Source organism: Panicum virgatum, chromosome 9N, assembly GCF_016808335.1.
Source record: "Panicum virgatum strain AP13 chromosome 9N, P.virgatum_v5, whole genome shotgun sequence".
Taxonomy (NCBI): Eukaryota; Viridiplantae; Streptophyta; class Magnoliopsida; order Poales; family Poaceae; genus Panicum; species Panicum virgatum.
Window position 1 is genome coordinate 55,112,424 of NC_053153.1, and position 20,520 is coordinate 55,132,943.

Genomic DNA, 20,520 nt, shown 5'->3' on the forward strand with positions numbered 1-20,520 from the left:
GGCGCCATGGACACCAAAAATTCCCCTAGAAAAGAAGACGGATTGGCTGGGAGCGCGACGCGCGCGTCGGCCAAGGGGTGGGGGGATGCAGGAGGCGAGATGAGGTCGGGGACCGAAGGCAGCGTAGCTTCATCGGTGACGAGCTCTGGCCCGGACCTCGGATGCGCGGCCCAACACGCCTGCACGAAATCACGAAGTTCCAAAAGGTTCCAAAATCAACTGACGAAACTCAAGCCACGACTACTTTTTTTTTCTCAAAATACAGTAGAAACGCAGATATTCATAAACGAACACACAAACTAACTAATCCCTGAATACACGTACTCAATCCCATCTCTGTGAGCATCTCCGAAAGTCTGAGCAGGTATATCTTTGAGATTGACGAACCTATCTCTATATGCACCTTCGAGAGACTGAGAGACTGAGCAGGTAGATCCTCAAGATTGACGAACCTACCCCTATATGCATCTTGGGCCAGTAGATCCTCAAGATTGACGAAGTCACTACTAACGCCCCGCAATCGAGGGACACATCGCCTGGTACTGAAAATATAGCGCTGGTTAAATTCTGAAATAAATCCAGAAAAATACAAGCACCAGTGCCGAATCGAGAACTCGAACTCTGATGAACAGGTTCCACCACGAGAAATCTTACGAGCTACGCTCAGTTCGAACGACAACTCTTCTTACAGTTGCAGCAAAGAAGTGCATAGAAACCACTTTGATCCACATAGACTAATCCACACTATGACTAGATCCTGAATTACTACAAGAGTCAAACATGCTCCTATGGCTAACAGAATGAACCTCAAATTGCTTGTACGTTCTCAGTGTGAGTTGGTTCCATATGCGGTGCGGAATTGAGCGAACTGCCAGTGATTCATTTGATGCGGCTTCAAATCGAACATCTCTGATACCAATATTGTTAACAGCATGTAGCCCGAATAGGATTGGATTGGAATTTGGAAGAACAGAGCACGAGGTTTAGGAAGAGGACAAAGTTTCAGATTGACTAAACATGATTTTTTTGCAAAAAAATCTTACTATTTAGGAGTGGTAAATGTAGACTAATTATAAAATTAATTATAGATCTCGCATAAAAATCGCGAGACGAATCTAATGAGAGTAATTAGAGAGTAATTAATTCATGATTAGTAGATGGTTATTGTAGCATTATTATTACAAATTATGGATTAAGTAGGCTCATTAAATTCGTCTCGCAATTTACCGCACATCCATGCAATAAGTTATTTTTGTCTACATTTAATATTTCGTGCATGTAAAATTCTCTTTGATGTGATGGGTGAAAAATTTTGGGTGGGGAACTAGACTTCGGAACGGAGACACATGTCTTGTTTAGTTGCAAAATTTAAAATTCCAAAACCATCTTGCGGCAAATGTATGTAGTATTAAATCTAGGTAAAATAAAAAAAAACTAATTGCATAGTTTACTTGTAAATTACGAGACGACTATAATAAGTCTAATTAGGTCATGATTAGATAATAAATTGCTACTTAAATCTACAGTAAACATGTGTTGATGATGAATTAATTAGTCTTAATAAATTTGTATTGTAGTTTGCAGACGAATTCTGTAATTAGTGTTGTGATTAGTCTATATTTAATATTTCAAATGTGCAAAAGTTCCATTTCACAAATTTTACACCGAGCATCGAAACAAGAACACAGTAAATAATGTGAAATTTTTCACGGATACCGCTAGTCACATTGGAGATCTATCACATCGGCATCATCGTCATGACTCATGTGACTTTTTGTATGATGGGAGGCAGTATCACGTGCTAAATAAACAAAGGAAAATATCTTTAAGAGTTGGCTAGCTGGCAGGCACTCAGCTATCACGTGCATGGCATTACTGTGCACGCTGATCGAACCAAACTACAGTAGCAATAGTTAATAGGTTGGTTGCTTGAAACATGTATGGATGATTGGAAAACTTACTGCCAGAAAAAGAAAAAAAGTAAATATGTGAACTTGAACTGCACCTGCTCACAATAATATATCTTCGGTTACATGTTTTCTTCAAACGTCGGTATCAGAAAATAAACACTGCTCCAGTATTTTGTGCCAAGAAAATGCAACAGGGTGACATGACACGTGCTCTCAGTGAAAGATTCGAAATATTCACTCTGTTTTCAGCTACCACTAGATATATATAATCTATTTCTGCAAATTGCAGACCATTGAGTTAATTGTTGGTCGTGCCGTACACAACCCGCAAGAAATAAAATAATATCGTCGGTCACCTCGCTTACTATCGTTAAAATCACCTTGCAGCACGAGCAAGCTAAGGCAAAGTTTAGCCAGATGGAAATGCACCTCTCCCTGGCCTCATGGCCTCTCCTCCTCGTCCTGCTCCTACCCTTCGTCTGCTTGCTATACCTGCTCCAGGATCACAGCAGGAAGCAGCAGATGCCTCGCGCATCAGGCGACGACCTCAAGGCCTACCCGATCCTCGGCAGGTTCCCTCACCTGGCCAAGAACGGCCACCGCCTTGTCGAGTGGTCCGTCGAGGTTGCGAAGCGGAGCCCGACGACGCGGACCATGGCCTTCAAAGCCCCGGGCCTTCCCGGCGTCGTCATCACCGCCAACCCGGACAACCTTGAGCACATAGCCAAGACGAGCTTCGCCAACTACCCCAAGGGCGACCATTTGTCGTCGACGCTCGAGGACTTCCTCGGCCACGGCATCTTCAACTCCGACGGCGAGCAGTGGCTGCGGCAGCGCAAGGCCGCCAGCTTCGAGTTCAGCAAGCGCTCGCTGACGAAGTTCATCGTCGACACCGTCCGGTCCGAGGTCGTCGAGCGGCTCCTGCCGCTGCTCGAGCAGGCCGAGCGCCATGGGCGCGCTCTGGACATGCAGCACGTCTTCGAGTGCTTCGCGTTCGACAACATCTGCCACGTGGCCTTCGGCGACGACCCCGGCTGCCTCGCCAAGGAGGGCGCGGCGGCGCCCCAGGGCCCGGAGTTCGCGCGCGCCTTTGACTACGTGGAGGGCGCCATCCTGGGTCGGTTCGCTGTGCCGGGCTTTCTGTGGCGTGTCAAGAGGGCGCTCAAGATGGAGCCCGAGAAGCAGATCCGTGAGGCGCTCGACGTCGTCCACGGCTACGCCGACAGGATCGTCCGGAGGTGCCGGGAGAGAAGGGAGGCCGCCGGGCCGGAGAGCAGGGGCGACTTCCTGGCGCACATCGCCGCTCGCGACGACCTCGGCGACGAGAACCTCCGGGACGTCGTCACCAACCTCCTCCTCGCCGGGCGCGACACAACGTCGGCTGCGCTGACATGGTTCTTCTGGCTGGTCTCCGGCCGGCCTGACGTCGAGAGCAAGATCGTGGGCGAGATCCGCAGAGTGCGCGGCGGATCACCTTCGACGACGACGACGACCTTCACCTTCGACGAGCTCCGGGAGATGCACTACATCCAGGCCGCCATCACCGAGTCGATGCGGCTGTAACCGCCGGTGCCCTTGGGCATGCACTGCTGCAAGCAGGACGACGTCCTGCCGGACGGCACGTTCGTCGGGAAAGGGTGGACGGTGAACCACTCCGTGTACGCGATGTCACGGCTGGAGGAGCTGTGGGGCAAGGACTGCGAGGAGTTCAGGCCGGAACGGTGGCTCCGGGAGGACGGCACGTTCCAGCCAGAGAGCCCGTTCAGGTTCCCGGTGTTCCACGCGGGGCCAAGGATGTGCCTCGGCAAGGAGCTGGCCTACATCCAGATGAAGTCCATCGTCTCCTGCGCCTTCGAGAGGTTCAGCTTCCAGTACCATGGCGGCGAGGAGCACCCTGGGCTGGACTACACCATCACGCTAAGGATGAAAGGCGGTTTGCCGATGCAAGTGACCAAGCAGAGGCCGGGGCCAGAGGCAGAGGCAGGGTAATTAAACTGTTGTACCTGTGCTACTACTATTTTGCATGTAACATTCACAGCCTCCGATGAAGGCACATCCATCTCGAGCCCAGTCTTTCGGTTGTTATTGCTTTGTTATTCTTAGATAATAAGAAATAAAGATAAAATACGTGGGTGGTACTTGAACTTGTCTTTGAATCATCTAGATCCCTGAACTCGATCCCAAAAATACATCTTCAGAATTCGAGTTAGCGACGACCGTCATATGCCACCCCCCCAAACAAGAGTTAGAAATTAAAGCACCGCGAAAAAGCCTCACTTGCTAGCCGCAAGCCTTGTGTGCGCATATGACACCTAATAAGCCTCTGGTCATCGTCCACCTCATGCGCTGCCATCCTCCGATTCTTGGTGTACTGTCCTCATCGCTCCCTGATTCTTGGTGTACTGTCCACATCGCTCCCTGTGTGTGATCACCGGCACATATGAGTGGATGCGAAGGCGGTGAGCGATGAGGAAGCATTGCCGCTAGCGACAAATTAGGGGGGCCTAAATTGCATATTTAGAGTTTAGAGACATTATGACATGCCTAAACAAATTTAGGGATCTAGATGACATCTAATGAAAAGTCATGGATCTAGATGACCTGGCATGCTAGTTCCCTACCCGCATTTAGTTTGATCTGTTGCTGTACATTAGGTCAGTCTCCGTGGGAGTTTCATGGGCACAGTTACCTAGACTGGGAATTAAGTAACTGTGCCAGATGAGTTTCATGGTGATGAAATTCTCCTCACATCCCACGAAACTCTATCTTTCTCTCTCCTTACTATGTTAGCAAAAATAATATTTAATGCTATGAAATCCTCCATGAAACTCCCATTGAGACTGGCCTTAGGATCACCTAATCCTTGCATGAGTCTTTATAGTTCTGTTTAGTTGGGGTAGGTGGAGCATGCCAACTGAAAAATATCACGGAGTAGGATCACCACTTTCGAGATGATAACGTAGAATAATCAAAACTAGAAAGGCTCGCGGCAAAGACGTGGGGGGGCATGTATCTGGCGTTGTAGTATTGTAGTTGATGCGGACTTTAGTTCATGTACAGGTAAATCTATAACTTTAAGTAATGTAGTTAAGATAAATTCATTGTTTCATTATTTTTGTAAAGATGTCATAGTCTGCAGCTCACAGTTGCACTCGGGGCATTCTATTGCTGTGACGTTATTATTTAAGTAATATATTATTTTGGTATTGAAATGGAGGTACGACATTTGTTGCTAAATGTATTGTAGTGAAAGAAGAGATAAAATAACTTATTAGGAAGGGAGGAACACAATTAGTCAGACACGAGGATCAAAGTGTAGCCAGCGCAGCGCCACAGGCGTTCCCCACTGGGGTTGGGCCTATCCTCAGCGATTTCTGGGCTTCGACTAGGTTGGGATCGTCCTTCGCGGCAGAAAATTCTGTGATGGGTGGCCTCGAAGCACCGGTAGACGATGTCCCAGAGCTCATCGTCACCGCGCGGGCCTCGCCATTGATGAGCTCGAGGGAGGATGGGATAAGGTAGGGAGGGAGGGCACCGAACACCAGTCCCCTCAGCTCCACCGCTCCAAGCAGAGCCGACGCTACCGCGATAACCTCCGCACCATCTACACCGCCGCCGCTAACTCTCGATGCCCTTCTAGTCGCCCATCAGCCACCACATCTACCGCTAAACCTCCGCAAGCTCCTCGGCCAGGGCGTGCCGTCGGGGGATGGTTTCCCGGACTACCGGACCCTAGACGGTCTCCGCCTCCTCAGCTTCGCCGTGCAACGACTGTCGCGGTCGCCGCTGCGCTGCCCCTCGCCCCGAGCTGACTTCCTCCTCCGTGCGTTCGCCGCTGAGCCGCCCACTAGCGCACCAATCCAGCGCCAACTCTCTGCGCTAGCCCCACCGCCTGCTTCCATGACACCGTGTGTAGCCTCTCCTGCGTGTCTGCAGCGCTCTTCGCTACTGCCGTGGAGGCCTCGCGCCTCCATTCCGCCACTGACGCCACCTAGTGGATGCCATGCCACTACGGGGACATCCGCGACGCCGCAGGGCTACTCCTCAACGACCTCCTCGACGCCTTCTCCGAACAGGTAATTGGCTTATTCACTCGTGGTGCCTCTACCTTGTTTACGAAATGCAGTGTCGATTAAGAACTATTGTAGGTGGAGGTGGGGACGCCTCGGCAGTGGGCTTCAACTTATGCGGCAAGGCGACCGCGGTAGCATTATATTCGCTTGTGCGGGAGGCATCTGAAGCGCCGCTGCATGCCGCTCCAGCGGCACGCCGCCTCCTCACCCATGGGGCCACCATGGAGGCCACCCATGGCGCAAGAGAGAGGGAGAGAGGGAGGAAGGGAGAGAGAGGTTGGAGAGGGACAGAGAGAGAGGCAATGAGAAGAAGTTAAGATTATGTAGGGGAATTTTTACAAAATGCTTACCACCGTGGTGCCACGTGGCATACCACATTGGCTTTAGGTGCTCGCATGACGCCTTTGGAATCCGGGATGGACGCCTTAACACAGATTAGGGACATAATTGGCAATTCGAGAGTTTAAGGAATTAGGTGAAACTCTGGAATAAGTTTGGGAATATGGGGCGCAATTCACTCTTGTATCAACAATGGCGGCCGTTGATAATGAAATTTAAAATCGTGCAACCGTGCCACTGCTTAAGCTACATCACATGGAGGGCGCCTTTGACTACGTGGAGGGCGCCATCCTGGGCCGGTTTGCTGTGCCGGGCTTTCTGTGGCGTGTCAAGACTCAAGAGGGCGCTCAAGATGGAGCCCGAGAAGCAGATCCGTGAGGCGCTCGACGTCGTCCACGGCTACGCCGACAGGATCGTCCGGAGGTGCCGGGAGAGAAGGGAGGCCGCCGGGCCGGAGAGCAGGGGCGACTTCCTGGCGCACATCGCCGCTCGCGATGACCTCGGCGACGAGAACCTCCGGGACGTCGTCACCAACCTCCTCCTCGCCGGGCGCGACACAACGTCGGCTGCGCTGACATGGTTCTTCTGGCAGGTCTCCGGCCGGCCTGACGTCGAGAGCAAGATCGTGGACGAGATCCGCAGAGTGCGCGGCGGATCAAGGTCGTCAGGCCATGGCGACACGGGCGAGACGACGACCTTCACCTTCGACGAGCTCCGGGAGATGCACTACATCCTGGCCGCCATCACCGAGTCGATGCGGCTGTACCCGCCGGTGCCCTTGGGCATGCACTGCTGCAAGCAGGACGACGTCCTGCCGGACGGCACGTTCGTCGGGAAAGGGTGGACGGTGAACCACTCCGTGTACGCGATGTCACGGCTGGAGGAGCTGTGGGGCAAGGACTGCGAGGAGTTCAGGCCGGAACGGTGGCTCCGGGAGGACGGCACGTTCCAGCCAGAGAGCCCGTTCAGGTTCCCGGTGTTCCACGCGGGGCCAAGGATGTGCCTCGGCAAGGAGCTGGCCTACATCCAGATGAAGTCCATCGTCTCCTGCGCCTTCGAGAGGTTCAGCTTCCAGTACCACTAGAAATTATCCCTATTTACAAGCACAATTTCACCCCACGGTTCACCTCTACAAATGTTTATTTCTAGGACCAGGTGATATTACCGTCCACCCTTAAAAATCCGGACTAGGGGCGGTTCACTCTGCAGTCAACCCCTGGAAATGAATTTTCAGGTGCGGACTGGAAGCTAAAGTAGGGAACTTTTCATCCGCTGCTAAACAAAAAGGAGAAACACCTAAAATTATTTTTATAGTAGTGCTAGCATGCATATACAAATTTGGGCATGGCGCGTTGAAGGCTAAACTTTGGTGAGGCGGACTGCTGTCACATAGTTTGAATTTTTCGCCTCGCTGTAAAAAATGGCGAGTTTCATCTTTTGGAACGAGGAAAGCCAATAGATTGTTACTATGGGGTACATGCATAATAAAAAACACAGGGATATTTACTCCCCCCCCCCCCCCATCCGGTCCTGAAATAACTAATCTACGTGCAAACCAGAATATTTGTGAGATTTACGTAATTTAAGCATAGACATGTGCTATAACTTGTATTATATTTTTCTTCTTGTTAATTCAAATACAGAAACAAGGTGTCTATATTTACATTATTTCTTTGTTTTTGTTGTTAGAACTGTGGAGTCATCATCAACTCTAACTTCTCGTGTACGCACACGACGTCGATGTCGGCATATAATCGCGTGTTTACCAAGTTGTTGCAAACTGGCACTTGTAGTATCCGATCGAATAATTAGTAAGGTCCGGTTATTCAATTCAAACATAAGAAAAGTAGTAAGGTCTGTCTGATAGCTCGATAGCAGCGTTTGGAATAGAAACCCAGGCCAGTTTCCAACCAGTTGTGCATAGAGCCAAGCATATATTCCACGAAGTTTCGGTCGATACTAGAACATTGCGCGGCGTTGCCGCGCAGAAATATGCCCTCCAGTTCATTTTTTTTTAAAAAAAATTGAACTACAAAAAGTCCGGGGGGATTTTCGTAAAATTGGTAGACTGCGGGGGTTATTTGGTAAATTTGGCGTCGACGGAGTACTGGTCGATTACTGAAAAGGTTCAAGGGGTTTTTCATAAATTTGATGGATTTCAGAATCATTTTAACAAAGTCCAGGGTTTTTTTTTACAAAATTCACGGAGTATGGCACGATTACTAAAAGTTCATGGTTTTTTTTAAAGTAAGGCTCCACGAAGTTTGAGGGGTTTCCCATTAAATTGATGGACTCCGTGTTTATTTTGACAAAACTCGGGGTTTTTTTTTACAAAATTTACGTCTCTATCTATTCCTGACAGTCGGATCGTGATCCGACGGCCGATATTTTCCGTGCTGACGTGGCCGGCCTGAATGGCCTGGAGCGCGACTCGCTTTCAGTCATAAAAGATGGCGGCGAGGAGCACCCCGGGCTGGACCACACCATCACGCTAAGGATGAAAGGCGGTTTGCCGATGCAAGTGACCAAGCAACGGCTGGGGCTAGAGGCAGAGGCGGAGGCAGGTCTGGGGTAGATATTAATTAATTGCTAGCTGTACCTGTAATCATATGCTATTTTGGCTGTGTTTAGCTCGCGAAAATTTTTGGCTTTGGATACTGCAGCCTCTCGTTGTTAAAGGGAAGCCCAATGTGCATGGTCGGTGTGACCTTAGGGCTGGGCCATACCTACCTATGATATTAGTCCTTGTTTAGTTGCATCTAAAATTTCAAAACTTTATAAGATTCTCCATCACATCAAATCTTTGAACGCATGCATGAAGTATTAAATGTAGCTAAACAAATTAACTAATTACACAGTTTGTCTGTAATTTACGAGACAAATCTTTTGAGTCTAGTTAATCCATGACCGGATAATAATTACCGAATACAAATGAAAATACTACAGTACCAAAATTCTAAAAGTCCAAAAAAAATTTCAACTAAACAAGGGCTTAGTTATTTTCATCCTCTACAAATGTGTATGGTTAAAAGAAAGGTCAAACGGGTCTCACAACATGGTGCCAACACCAACAACCACGCGGGGATGCAGCACATAGGAAGCAAGAAGAGAGAGAAATAATTATTTTATTCTCTTGTGATGCGTTGTAAGCTTATGGTGCACTATAGGAAAGATTCTTTTAAGGTGCAGTCTCACAATGGCTATGGTGCATTTCTGCTCTAGCATTTATTGCTTAATGCTACCTCTTACACACATTGTGGTTGCTCTTTATTTGGCAATTAATGTCCCATCATAGACTAATTAAGTTTAAAAAATTCGTCTCGTCATTTACAGTTGAACTACGTAATTAGTTATTTTTTGACTGCATTTAATTTTTCATACATATGTCCGAATATTCGATACGATGGATATTGTAGGAAAATTTTTGGAAACTAAACAAGCCTTTGCCTTTTCATATCTTATCGCGAGGCCATTTCATATATTAAATGTTCACACCTCAGATGTCAGACGTAGGCGCATCCATCTCGAGGCCAGTCCTTCGGTTGCTTTTGTTTTGTTATTCTGAGACATATAAGAAATGGAGTATTACTTCAAAAAAAAAAGAAATGGAGTAAAATATGTTGGTGGTATTGTCTTCGTATGTCATCTAGAAACATTAACTGGATCTCAAATGCATTTTCAAAAATCAGATCCTAAAACTCTTTTTTAATAGTGTCGTCTAGATCCTTAAACTCTAAAAAAAATGTATTTCCCAAGTCGTCAAACTTGTCTCGGGATATTATCAGGGTTACTAAACTTCGAAAATGCATTTTTAAAATGAAACTCATCACAAGCATGCATTATCACTAGTAAAGAAAACAGGGAGAATGAGAGGACTCCTCTCCCTATCCTAGAGCTAAATCGTCTTGCACTTTCCTGCCACTAGCTGCAACCTTCCTTTTGCTTCCATCTGCTTCAGCTTTAGCCTAGACTATCATCTCCGCCAAACAAGGGGTAGAAATTAAAGGCCTGTTTAGTTCCCATTCCGTAAAGGCAAAAAAACTGTAAACGCAAAATTTTACGAAGGAATCTTGCTAATTTGAAGTACTAAATAAAGTCTATTTACAAAACTTTTTGTATGGTTGGGCTGTAAACCGCGAGACGAATCTAATGAGCCTATTTAATCCATGATTTACAACAGTGATGCTACAGTAACCATCCGCTAATTATTGATTAATAATAGATTAATTAGCATCATTAGATTCGTCTCGCAATTTACAACTCATCTGTGCAAAAAGTTTTATAAATAAACTTCATTTAGTACTTCAAATTGGTAAGATTCTCACACAAAAAAATTTTGCGTTTACATGTAAAACAAAATAAACAGGGCCTAAAGCACCGCGAAAAAGCCTATGCTAGCTGCAAGACTTGTGTCTGCGCATATGGCACCTCTAGCTAGTCACCGTCCACCTCATCCGCTGCCATCCTCCGATTCTAGTTGTAATGTCATCATCGCTCCCTGCGTGATCACCGGCATAAATGGCGTGGATGTGAAGGCGGTGAGCGATGAGGAAGCATTGCCGATAGCGACAAATTATTGGGACCTAAATTGCATTTTAGAGTTTAGGAACATTATGACATGCCTGTACAAGGGATCTAGTGATATCTGATGAAAAGTTCATGGATCTGGAAAAAAAAATTGATAGTTGAAGGACCTAGCTAGATGATGTCCGGAGATAAGTTGGGGATCTAACGGTCCAAGGACCTAGACATTAAATATTATGCCTCATCAACAAATTTGGTAATATAATAGGATCACGAAACATATCATCATTCTTTAGAATTCTATTAATAACATATTTAATTACTCCTTTTAAGGTGACTTGTATTTGCATAAGTCACCAACATGGAGCGTTGAATCGATCGGAGAGATCAATTTGTGTGTCTTATTTTTGGTCCAATTGAGCATGTGCTCTATCTGTAGTGGACCCTTTGGGTGTCTTGTTTAGTTTTTTTTTTTTGTCAGAGTGTTGCCCAATCAACTCCCCTTTCCTTATTTAGTTGTTTTTGTGTTTTGTTTTTGTCCAATCGAGCCTGTGCTCTATCTGTAGTGCATCAGTTGGGTGTCTTGTTTAGTTATTTTTGTGTCCAGTGTTGCCCAGTCAACTCCTCTTCCCTTGTTTCATTATTTTTGTGTCCAGTGTTGCCAGACAAACAGGTGACTTACGGAAATACAATATCTACCTCACCTAATGAGGAGACAGATCTAGTTAATAAAAGTCACCTAATGAGGAGACAGATCCAATTAATAAGAGTTTTGCGGTTGGGTTGTGTTGCCCTTGTAATTACTAATATTTTCTCTTTCTTTCTTCTTTTGCGGTTGCAAGCGATCTCAATTTTTCTTCTTTTTTTAAATACTTTTTTGTACAGTTCTCTTTAATTTATAATATTAATCACAGATCAGAAGGGTATTTACATTCCTACTTTATGTCGTCCTCTTGGCCATCTACAACTAATATGCATACAAATAGTTCTCATGCTGCTGGGAGACTTCTATTCCTAGCTACTCACCTATAGCTTGCTAGTTCCCGCATTTAGTTTGATCTATTGCTGCATATACATTCGGATCATCTAATCCTTGCATGAGTCTTTACAATTCTTTTTAGCTGGGGAGCATGCCAACTGAATAGTTCTATTATTGCCTCAAAATATTACGGGATAGGATCACCACTTTCAAGATGATAACGTAGAATGATCAAAATTCTAGAGATTTGATCCGTTATCCGGTAAATATTGTTGAGAAGATACATGGAGAAGATATTTATATCACAAACTAGAAAGGCCTGAAGTTTTGCCATGAGGGGCCCGTATCCCGTGAAGTATTACTTTTGATGTGGACTTTAGTTCATGCATGCAGTAATTGTTGTGTATATGCAAATGTATAATTTTTTAAGCAATGTAGTTAAGATAAATCTCTGTTATTTTCTCATAGGTGTCATGGTCTGCAGTCTGCTGTTGCACTTGGTGTTTTGGGCATTCTATTGTCGTAACACTATTATTTAAGTGGTATACTATTTTGGGTATCGAAATGGAGGTATGATATTTGTTGATGTATTTACTATGGTGAAAGAAGGGGTAATATAATTTATTAGAGAGGGTGGAGCACAATTATTTGGATACTTAATGTATTTGTGAAATCATGAGGCAATTTAATGGACGTGATGTTTTTTAAAGAAAGTAGTGGTAATATTAAAATATGCCGCGTTATTGTGGAGGTTGCATGAGAAGCCATAGGCGAACGGTAGTATAATATTATATTTTTAGCAAAATAAGATGTTATATTAAAGGAGTTACGAATTTTTTGTGAATTTACAATTTTGTTGTGTAGCAAAGCTTTAGGTTTTGAAATTTTGAGACATTTTTTTATTCAAATTTTTTATAGAATCATTTTAAATTTAAAATTTTACTATGCCATAAAGATGTAGATTTTGAAATTCTAAATAACTTTTGTACTAATCATTTTTGGATATGAAAATGTTTTGGTGTCCAAATTGTAGGTACAATGGGTCGTTTGTAAGCATTTGTGCAAACAAATTGCAAAAATGTTTTGAATTTTAACATTTACTCTATAATAAAGTTGTAGTTTTTGAATTTCAGATCAAGTTTTATATTGAATAACTTTTGATTTCTACGCGTTTTAGTGTTCAAATTGTATGTATAATGTTGCTCATGTAGAAGTAACGAATGGAACGAGTTGTGGTTGATTTAATTGAAATGCGAAGATTTTTCTAAAAAAATGCTGAGAGAGGACCATGATGGTGGGTTGATTCAACGAAAACTTAAGATTTTATTTGGAAATTTCCTTGAACTAGAAAGGTTGGACTGCGGGCTGTTTTAAGAAAAGCTGAGGATTTTAATTACTTGAGAGAGTAGACCGGACTGTGGGTTGATTTTATTGAAGGGAGAGAATTTTTTTTTACAAAAAAGTCTAAGGGAGAAGGCTAGACTACAGATTGATTCATGTATGTAATAATTATGGTATATTTTGAGCTATCGTGACGCTATCATTTAAGTAGTATATTGTATTTTAGCTATCGAAATGAGTTTATGTTTTTCGCTATATTTATTGTTGTGAAAGGATGTGTAATTTTTTTTTATTAGGGAGGGCGGAGCACAATGAGTCGAAAGCTTAATGTAGCTGTAGGAGATCTATTCTTTTGATCATATGGCAATTAATAGATGTGATGATATGTTTTTTTTAAAAAAATTAGTGGTTATATTAAAACATGTCGTATTATTGTAGAAATAGCATGAGAAAGTAATATAAGAACGATGGTACGATATTATATTTTTAGCATAATAGGATCATATGTTAAATGATTTACAAAAACGCTTTGAACTTACAATTTTGTTAGGTAGTGAGTTTTAGGTTTTGAAATTCTAAGCAACTTTGTATTGAACATTTTTTTGATTTGAAGATGATTTGGTATCCAAATTGTAGGCACAATTGTATATAAGCATTTGTTCAAACACATTATGAAAAGTGTTTTGAATTTTAAAATTTCAAAATAATGAAGTTGTAGTTTTTGAATTTTAGATCAAGTTTTACATTGAACAACTTTGATTCCAACACAGTCGCAAAAAAACATGGATTCAACACGTTCTGGTGTTCAAATTGTACATATAGTGTTGCTCGTGTAGAAGTAATGAACGAATTTGGTTGTGGTTTGATTTAACTGAAAATATGAGGGTTTTTCTTAAAAAATGTTGACAGAAGATCAGGGCAACGGGTTATTTCAACGAAAACTTAAGATTTTATTTGTAAATTTTTCTGCGTGGGTTGATTTCTTTAAAGGGTGGGAGCTTTTTTTAAAATGTTGTTGATTTTGCTAAAGGACACGAGTTGTTTTGCAAAATAATCAGAAATCTGGACCGTCCTTCCAGCTGATCCAATGGCTGGAAAAACCCGATGATATAGCCACGCTGCCTACCCATCTTTTGGTGCGGAAATCGGATATATAGATTTGGTTTTATTTGCTATATACAAGTCAGTCTCACCTCTTCTTCCCTCGTTCACTCCATTACATACGAGTACTTTGCGCGCGCCCTTGGCGCGCTACCGTTGTGTATTTTCTTTTTCATGATATATGAGAGATAATAAGCTTATTTATGATGAGTATTACTGCAGGTTGGTATATAATCTGTACAGAATAGTTTCATATTTTGCGTAGATAACGAGACTATGATAGGGTAGTATAAATTAACAATTTCTACATTATTTTCATTGACATGCGAGCTCAGTTGCAGATATCTGATATACACACGTTCATAGTTATACAAACATGCATACATAGAGACGCAGAAACAGAAGATGAGTTGGGGTCTTGGGAATGACATTGTTTTTTTTCTACTTGCTTGACATGGGCAGGTCGTCTCGATGTCTTGCCGTGTTACTTGAGGGGCTGCGAATTAATAAGGTAGCATTAGTTTCCATTTTTTTTAAAAAGAAAAGGAGATTATAAGGTTGTAGAATGAATACGCACCTTGTATATTAGGTTACCAATTTTTTGGTTCATATAATTTTCACATCAGTATGCGTAGTTTATATGTCATAAATTAGCATTGTTATTTCAGGTGAGTAAAAATATATTTGCTAACCTGCATAATAGTAGGCGTCATTGGGGTCGTCATCATCTGAAGTTTCTCTAGAGTATGCAAAGCCATGAAAGGTGGGTGGATTATTCATTCTTCATTCATCTTCTATTTCAGCTGCAATAAGTATAAATGCAAGGCTATCAGACAAGGTCCCTTTATGAACATGGTATGCTTGGTACAATGTGGCAGTGCTGCTTCCTGGGGTTATTTTACAAAGAGGAGTAAAAAAAAGAAAGTAGATACAGTGAATGAAAACAAATGAAATAAAAGCACATAAGAAAGACAATTAGATAAGAATGGCATTTGAAACATTGGACAATGCATTGTTATTGATAGAGAGTAAAAGTATGCAGTCAAGAAAGAGTGAGAAAAATGTTTTCGCTCCTTTTTTGGCTGACAGTGTCCAATTTTTATAGTCAAGGAAAGGGGTGAGATTTATATACACATAATGCTCATTGCAGCATAGAGGATAATAACTTATAGGGTATTAATATAAGACAATATGTTTAATGATTTTACCAAATAATAACTTCTAGTCATTTAATATGAGGCAGTGTGCCTAATATTATTGCCGGTCAGGGGTACGTGTATATAATAAACAAAAAAATGGGAAAAAACAGTTCTCTGCAGAATTGTCGTAGAATTTTATTATTATTATTATTATTATTATTATTATTATTATTATCTTGAAATGCTAAGAAGAGGGATAAGATTTACGTATATAAGGTTCAAATTAGCACCTGGGATAGTAAATTGTGGACTGTTAATATTAGACAGTATGGCAGATGGTAATGCCAGTTTTATAGATTACTTTTTTTTTCAGGCAACAACTGAGAACCTTTAGTTGTATCACCATATAAATGGTGTATGGGGAACATAGGAATATGCTATATTTTGGTATGGTTTGTACCATTTTATATAGTAGCATCAACAAATGGTAAGCACAATGAATAGTAATAAGGAGAAGAAGGTGTGGCGTTAGTGAATAAGTACCAGGAATGATTTGGTGCTCCCAGAGGAATAGAATAGCTCCAATATGGTCCTTATTCGAAGAGGCAATGTCCCACTGTAAAGCAAGGAGAGAAAAGAAATCAGGGTTTAGGGCATGACCAGTCTATATATTGAATGGACCAACTGTGCAACATGATAAAACCTAAGCTTTCAAGACCTGGGCAACCAAAGCTGAGGCTGTCCACCATGAATGGACCCTTGAATCTCATTAGCTGTAGATGCAGTTACCTTCTTTGAGAACAATGATATAGGAGCTCTTAATAACTTAAAATTATAGGATCTCTCAATAGTATGCAAACGTAAAGTCATATAAGCTCTCGCTATAAATAAGTTATAGATCTAAAGAACACTACGTCCATATCACAAGCTATGTTGATGTCAACTGATATAAAAGGGGGGAAAATCAAAGGACAAGGCAAAAAAAATGTATGGTAACAGTTAATGGTCCTAGCATAGATCATGCATGAAGTAAGTAGAACCTACCAAGCCAAAGGTTTGCAGATATACTCCAGTTAGTATGGTTGAGACCAATATGAATTTTGTTTCTGCATAGTCAGTAGGAGGTATTTTTTTTTCTAATCTTTGTAAGTGCTGATTATCTGTGTGCATTTAGTAAGTATATAGACACTCTAGTTTGATACTAAAGATTGTTAGTGGGTATCCTTGTATGGCAAATGCATACATTAAATTTAATTCTAAGAATAGAAGTAATTGTAAAAAATATAAGCAAGAACTGATATAGTTCTTAATTATATTTACAACTTTGAAATAGCCGAATAGGTGGTTTATCTTGCTTACCTAGAGCTATAGCACTGGTTCTTGCAGACTCTCTGATCGAATCACTTTAGAAGCGAATGAGACTTCTTCTTCTCCTCCTAGAAGCAGCAGTGGAAGGGAAAAAAAAGAAAATACTTCCACAAAATGGCTGGAAGCCTTACAGAGTTTCGACACTGACATTGCAGATGGATGTATGCTGATTCAAGAAAGAGTGCAGTAACTGATGCAAGATAGGTAGTAAATATGATATGCCTGAACTAACAATGTCACTTGGCGATATGTGGATAATTTTTTATAGGTAAACTCATGTCACTGGCCTTATCTCATGAGAAAAGGCCTAGTGTTAATAAGCAATAAAAAATGTACCAGATGCAGTATAAATTAAGGCAGCCAAATGATCGAGATATAGCAACCCGTCATATTCTGATACCTGACAAACGAAAAAAAAGAAATTTAAATGGGAGTCAAGTGATCGTATGAACCCATAATCCCCATTCCCACAGCTTGTACTTGAAGGCTTGAGGCGTTGAAAAAAAAACTTTGAGGGCCTATCTTGGAAATGAACAGCATCAATAAACAGGGTTGCATAAACCTTTAATACAGTAGTGCTGAAATGGAACATTATAAAACAATCCAGAGAGAAACCAATATTAAGTGTCTTCAGCAGAAATAATGGTAAATAAAGTTATGCAATCAAGCTCAATGGAAAGCCAGCAACAGTTTATGTGGGACACACAAGCTCCCGGTTGAGTTTCAATGAAAATTCAGCAACTACTAATACCTGCGAGCTCTGCACTTGCCACTTGAACTTCAAAATATTTGGTCACTGTTTAGCTTTGAACAATACCTGCGAGCTCTGCACTTGCCACTTGAACTTCAAAATATTTGAACTCCTGCAGCATCTCACTCTGCACATACAGCATCTCACTCTGCACATAGAGAAGCAAGGCTGTTGTAGTAATGGAACATCAAAGTTTATCAACAGGGCAAATTCATGGCTAACGGTTCTGCCATTTGACAGAACAGAGCAGTTTATTAAACATCATATGTGGCAGCATCGATACCAAAGGTGAAAGGTCGCTTGCCATATAGTGTATGTTACGATGTTGAGGCCGTAGCTGCCCAACATCTTTGACAATAGCTTAGAATAGCAATCCAATTAGGCCCTGCATTCTCATAGCATATTAAGCTTATGCAAATTGGTATTCAGTACTAACATATGTAAATCATGACATGCTTACCAAAGCGATGAGCTTGGCTTGGCACCAACATCCAACACCTTGGCAGGCACAAACTCTGGTAACCTCCATCAAAGCTGATCGAGAGAAGCAGCAACTTGCGATTCATGTGCGCCTTGTCTTGTTCTGCGAGTGCACACGCAAGTGGTTTGGGGAAGGGGAGGCAACTCGTCGAGCAGGTGGTGGGCGAGGAGGGTAGGTCGCGCGTGGAGGCGGTCGCGCTGGCCGGGGCTGGAGCGAGGCCAGGCAGAGAGGCATGGGTAGTGGCCATCCCTGGGCAGCGGGGGCTGCCGAAGCCGCGCCAGGCCCATGCTCCGCAGGCGGATCCGTGCGCGCCGACCCCAAGCCATGTGCGGGACCATGGGACGGGGCGATCCTGCGCGGCCGGCCACCTTACCTGACCTCCTCAGCGGCGTTCGCGTCCGGCCTTTGGTGCGGTGGATGGGCAGGCCGCCAAGGCTCCGGATGTGGGATAACGCCTTGCGCAGCCGCCGATTATGGTCGGAGCCGACGAGCGTCGCGGCCGCCCGTCCACATCGGTTGTGAAGCCGCCGTCCGCCGGCGGTGGCAGCGCCTTCGCTTCGCCATCCACAGGAGGTCGAGTGCCATCGGAAAGGTCAGTGGAGCGTCGAGGCTGCTGGATGCTTCGGGAACGAAGATTTGTTTTACAGCAGTTGGGTGAAAGATGGACACCGCAGGATACAGATCAAACGGTCGAAATTTTTTTTATTGTCGTTGACCACATGAGGTTGCGCGGAGCGGTGCGCAAATGACATAGAGAAATTCCTTTACATGGGCTTAGCCCAGATAACCCATTCTGGGCCTTGACTCGAGCTTTAGGCTTCCGAGTCCGAGTGCCCCAATCGAGGCCTATCGCGCGACTTTCGGTCGTCCTCAACATCGTCACTGTTCGGATACGGTCGTGCCGACGGGTCCTATTCTTTTCCTACAGTAAATAGGACTTTCGGTGTACTGGTAGTATATTTGACGAGCACGGCGGCGTCCAAAACTTCAAACCAATCGTGACCCAGCGGATCAAAATTCAGAGCCCGCCCAATCGTCCAGATTAAGCACCTTCAACCTGGACGTACTCCTATCAGGCAACACCAGTTGAATTCAACACCGCCCGCTGCGTTCCGAGCAGAGGAGCACGACGGGAGCCAAGCCGCCACCGCCCACGTCACGCCGGACTGAGCGAACCAGGCAACCGCTTCCGCCGCGCAGTCAAACTCAAACCGGAAGGCCGCGTCGCCGCCCGCAACGCGCGGGCCCCACCGCGGTCACGGTTTATCCAATCCAGGCAAGCACCCCCCCCACGACGACCACGAGCGCCGCGCGTCGCGTCGCCCGCGATGCGGCGGCGAGAACTAGGGGCGCGCGTCCAGACGTCCTCGTCCGCGCTCGATCGCCCCTCCCCGCCCGCGGTCGCCGCCTCGTCGCGGACGGAGGGCTCCAGGGAGGGCCAGGACGCGGCGGGAGGAGCGAGGTCGCCACCGGGCGGCATGGGCCAGTGCGCGTCGCGGCCGGGGTCGGCGGCCGCCGGCGGGGCGGGGAGGAGGGGGTGCCTGGCGCTGGCGCGGGAGCAGCGGTCCCGGTTCTACATCTTCCGCCGCTGCGTCGCCATGCTCGTCTGCTGGCACAAGTACAAGAAGATCTGAACGGGCCCTTCAGCCTCGCCTTCGATTATTCTCTCCGTCCGGGAATTCTTTGTAACTGTAATGTAATATAATCTCGTTGTCATGCATCGCCCCATCCCCCTTGTACATATTTCTTCCTAATCCTTCCATGCGCATCGGTGCTTCAGATCCTGCCGGCTGTGATTTGGACCCATCAAACCTGTAAATCGTTGTCACTGCATTACGGCATTGGAAGTGCATAGTTTCGGTTCAGGTTCTCCGTTTCTTGTTTAGACTCTCTCTCTCTCTCTCTCTCTCTCTCTCTCTCTCTCTCTCTCTCTGTGGCTGTGACTATACCAGCCTACCTTACTGTTGGGAATTCATCATAAGCTTTTGCTCGTAGCTGGTTAGATAGATAGATTCGCGGCACTGCGGCAGCGGTATGGAGGCCATGTATAAGCATGTAGGAGTAGTACTTGCTGTTCAGCACTCGCTGGTCGATACTGTCGCGACACATCTCTGCCGCGGGGAGAAAGCGCCTCTTGATTTTGCCCCCATATGGCAATCCTTCGCAATGAGCTCTCCTGTGTCTTCAGCAATACACACTATTCGTACTGCAGCTAGTATACATATAGTACTCCGTACTAAGTTGTGCTTCGGATCGTATACTTTGTTGCGTCCCCATTACTTTTTTTTAGCGCGTACGAAGGATCACGTACGGAGTAGTAAAGTTTCCTGATGATTCTTAGTAGTTCAGTAGTTTTTTCCTTCACTTCTGAAGAATGGCATGCGATTCTCGGTCCCAATCTGATCAGGCGAAATAGAGAACCGCAGCTGTAGTGTGGACCGAGTGCTAAAACATTTTGAGTCTGTTCGGCTAGTAGAATGAATAATGCTCGGTGTGGACCGAGTGGTAAAACAT

General features: G+C 44.5%; 3 protein-coding genes, 1 long non-coding RNA gene and 1 pseudogene across 19 annotated transcripts; 4 read left to right on the forward strand and 1 right to left on the reverse strand.

Moving 5' to 3' along the window:
- The first annotated feature begins 2,232 nt into the window (after positions 1–2,232).
- On the forward strand, positions 2,233–4,048 carry LOC120691657 (cytochrome P450 94B1-like). The gene has a single exon (XM_039974796.1). It carries the CDS (start codon positions 2,328–2,330, stop codon positions 3,471–3,473), a length of 1,146 nt encoding a protein of 381 aa, XP_039830730.1. The 5' UTR covers positions 2,233–2,327; the 3' UTR covers positions 3,474–4,048.
- On the forward strand, positions 3,051–4,054 carry LOC120691658 (cytochrome P450 94C1-like). Its single transcript, XM_039974797.1, has one exon. The coding sequence runs from the start codon at positions 3,492–3,494 to the stop codon at positions 3,897–3,899; it is 408 nt and encodes a 135-aa protein (XP_039830731.1). The 5' UTR covers positions 3,051–3,491; the 3' UTR covers positions 3,900–4,054.
- Positions 4,055–6,577: 2,523 nt separating this feature from the next.
- On the forward strand, positions 6,578–7,431 carry LOC120689130 (annotated as a pseudogene).
- A 7,121-nt stretch (positions 7,432–14,552) lies between these two features.
- On the reverse strand, positions 14,553–18,636 carry LOC120690867. Of its 16 annotated transcripts, XR_005681994.1 has the most exons (7): positions 17,986–18,373; positions 17,809–17,910; positions 16,766–17,652; positions 16,125–16,179; positions 15,950–16,022; positions 14,960–15,070; positions 14,553–14,763 (listed from the first exon to the last, which is right to left on the reverse strand). It is a non-coding gene; the product is annotated as an uncharacterized LOC120690867 (long non-coding RNA). The 16 variants fall into 16 exon arrangements; XR_005681996.1 differs by lacking the exons at positions 17,809–17,910; positions 17,986–18,373 and adding an exon at positions 18,380–18,636; XR_005681995.1 differs by lacking the exon at positions 17,809–17,910.
- A 602-nt stretch (positions 18,637–19,238) lies between these two features.
- LOC120692145 lies at positions 19,239–19,878 on the forward strand. Its single transcript, XM_039975388.1, has one exon. It carries the CDS (start codon positions 19,335–19,337, stop codon positions 19,638–19,640), a length of 306 nt encoding a protein of 101 aa, XP_039831322.1. The 5' UTR covers positions 19,239–19,334; the 3' UTR covers positions 19,641–19,878.
- The last annotated feature ends 642 nt before the right edge of the window (positions 19,879–20,520 follow it).

Bases quoted from the DNA above. Each gene is read 5' to 3' on its own strand.
- LOC120691658 (XM_039974797.1), top strand. From the start codon at position 3,492: ATGCACTGCTGCAAGCAGGACGACGTCCTGCCGGACGGCACGTTCGTC.
- LOC120692145 (XM_039975388.1), top strand. From the start codon at position 19,335: ATGCGGCGGCGAGAACTAGGGGCGCGCGTCCAGACGTCCTCGTCCGCG.
- LOC120691657 (XM_039974796.1), top strand. From the start codon at position 2,328: ATGGAAATGCACCTCTCCCTGGCCTCATGGCCTCTCCTCCTCGTCCTG.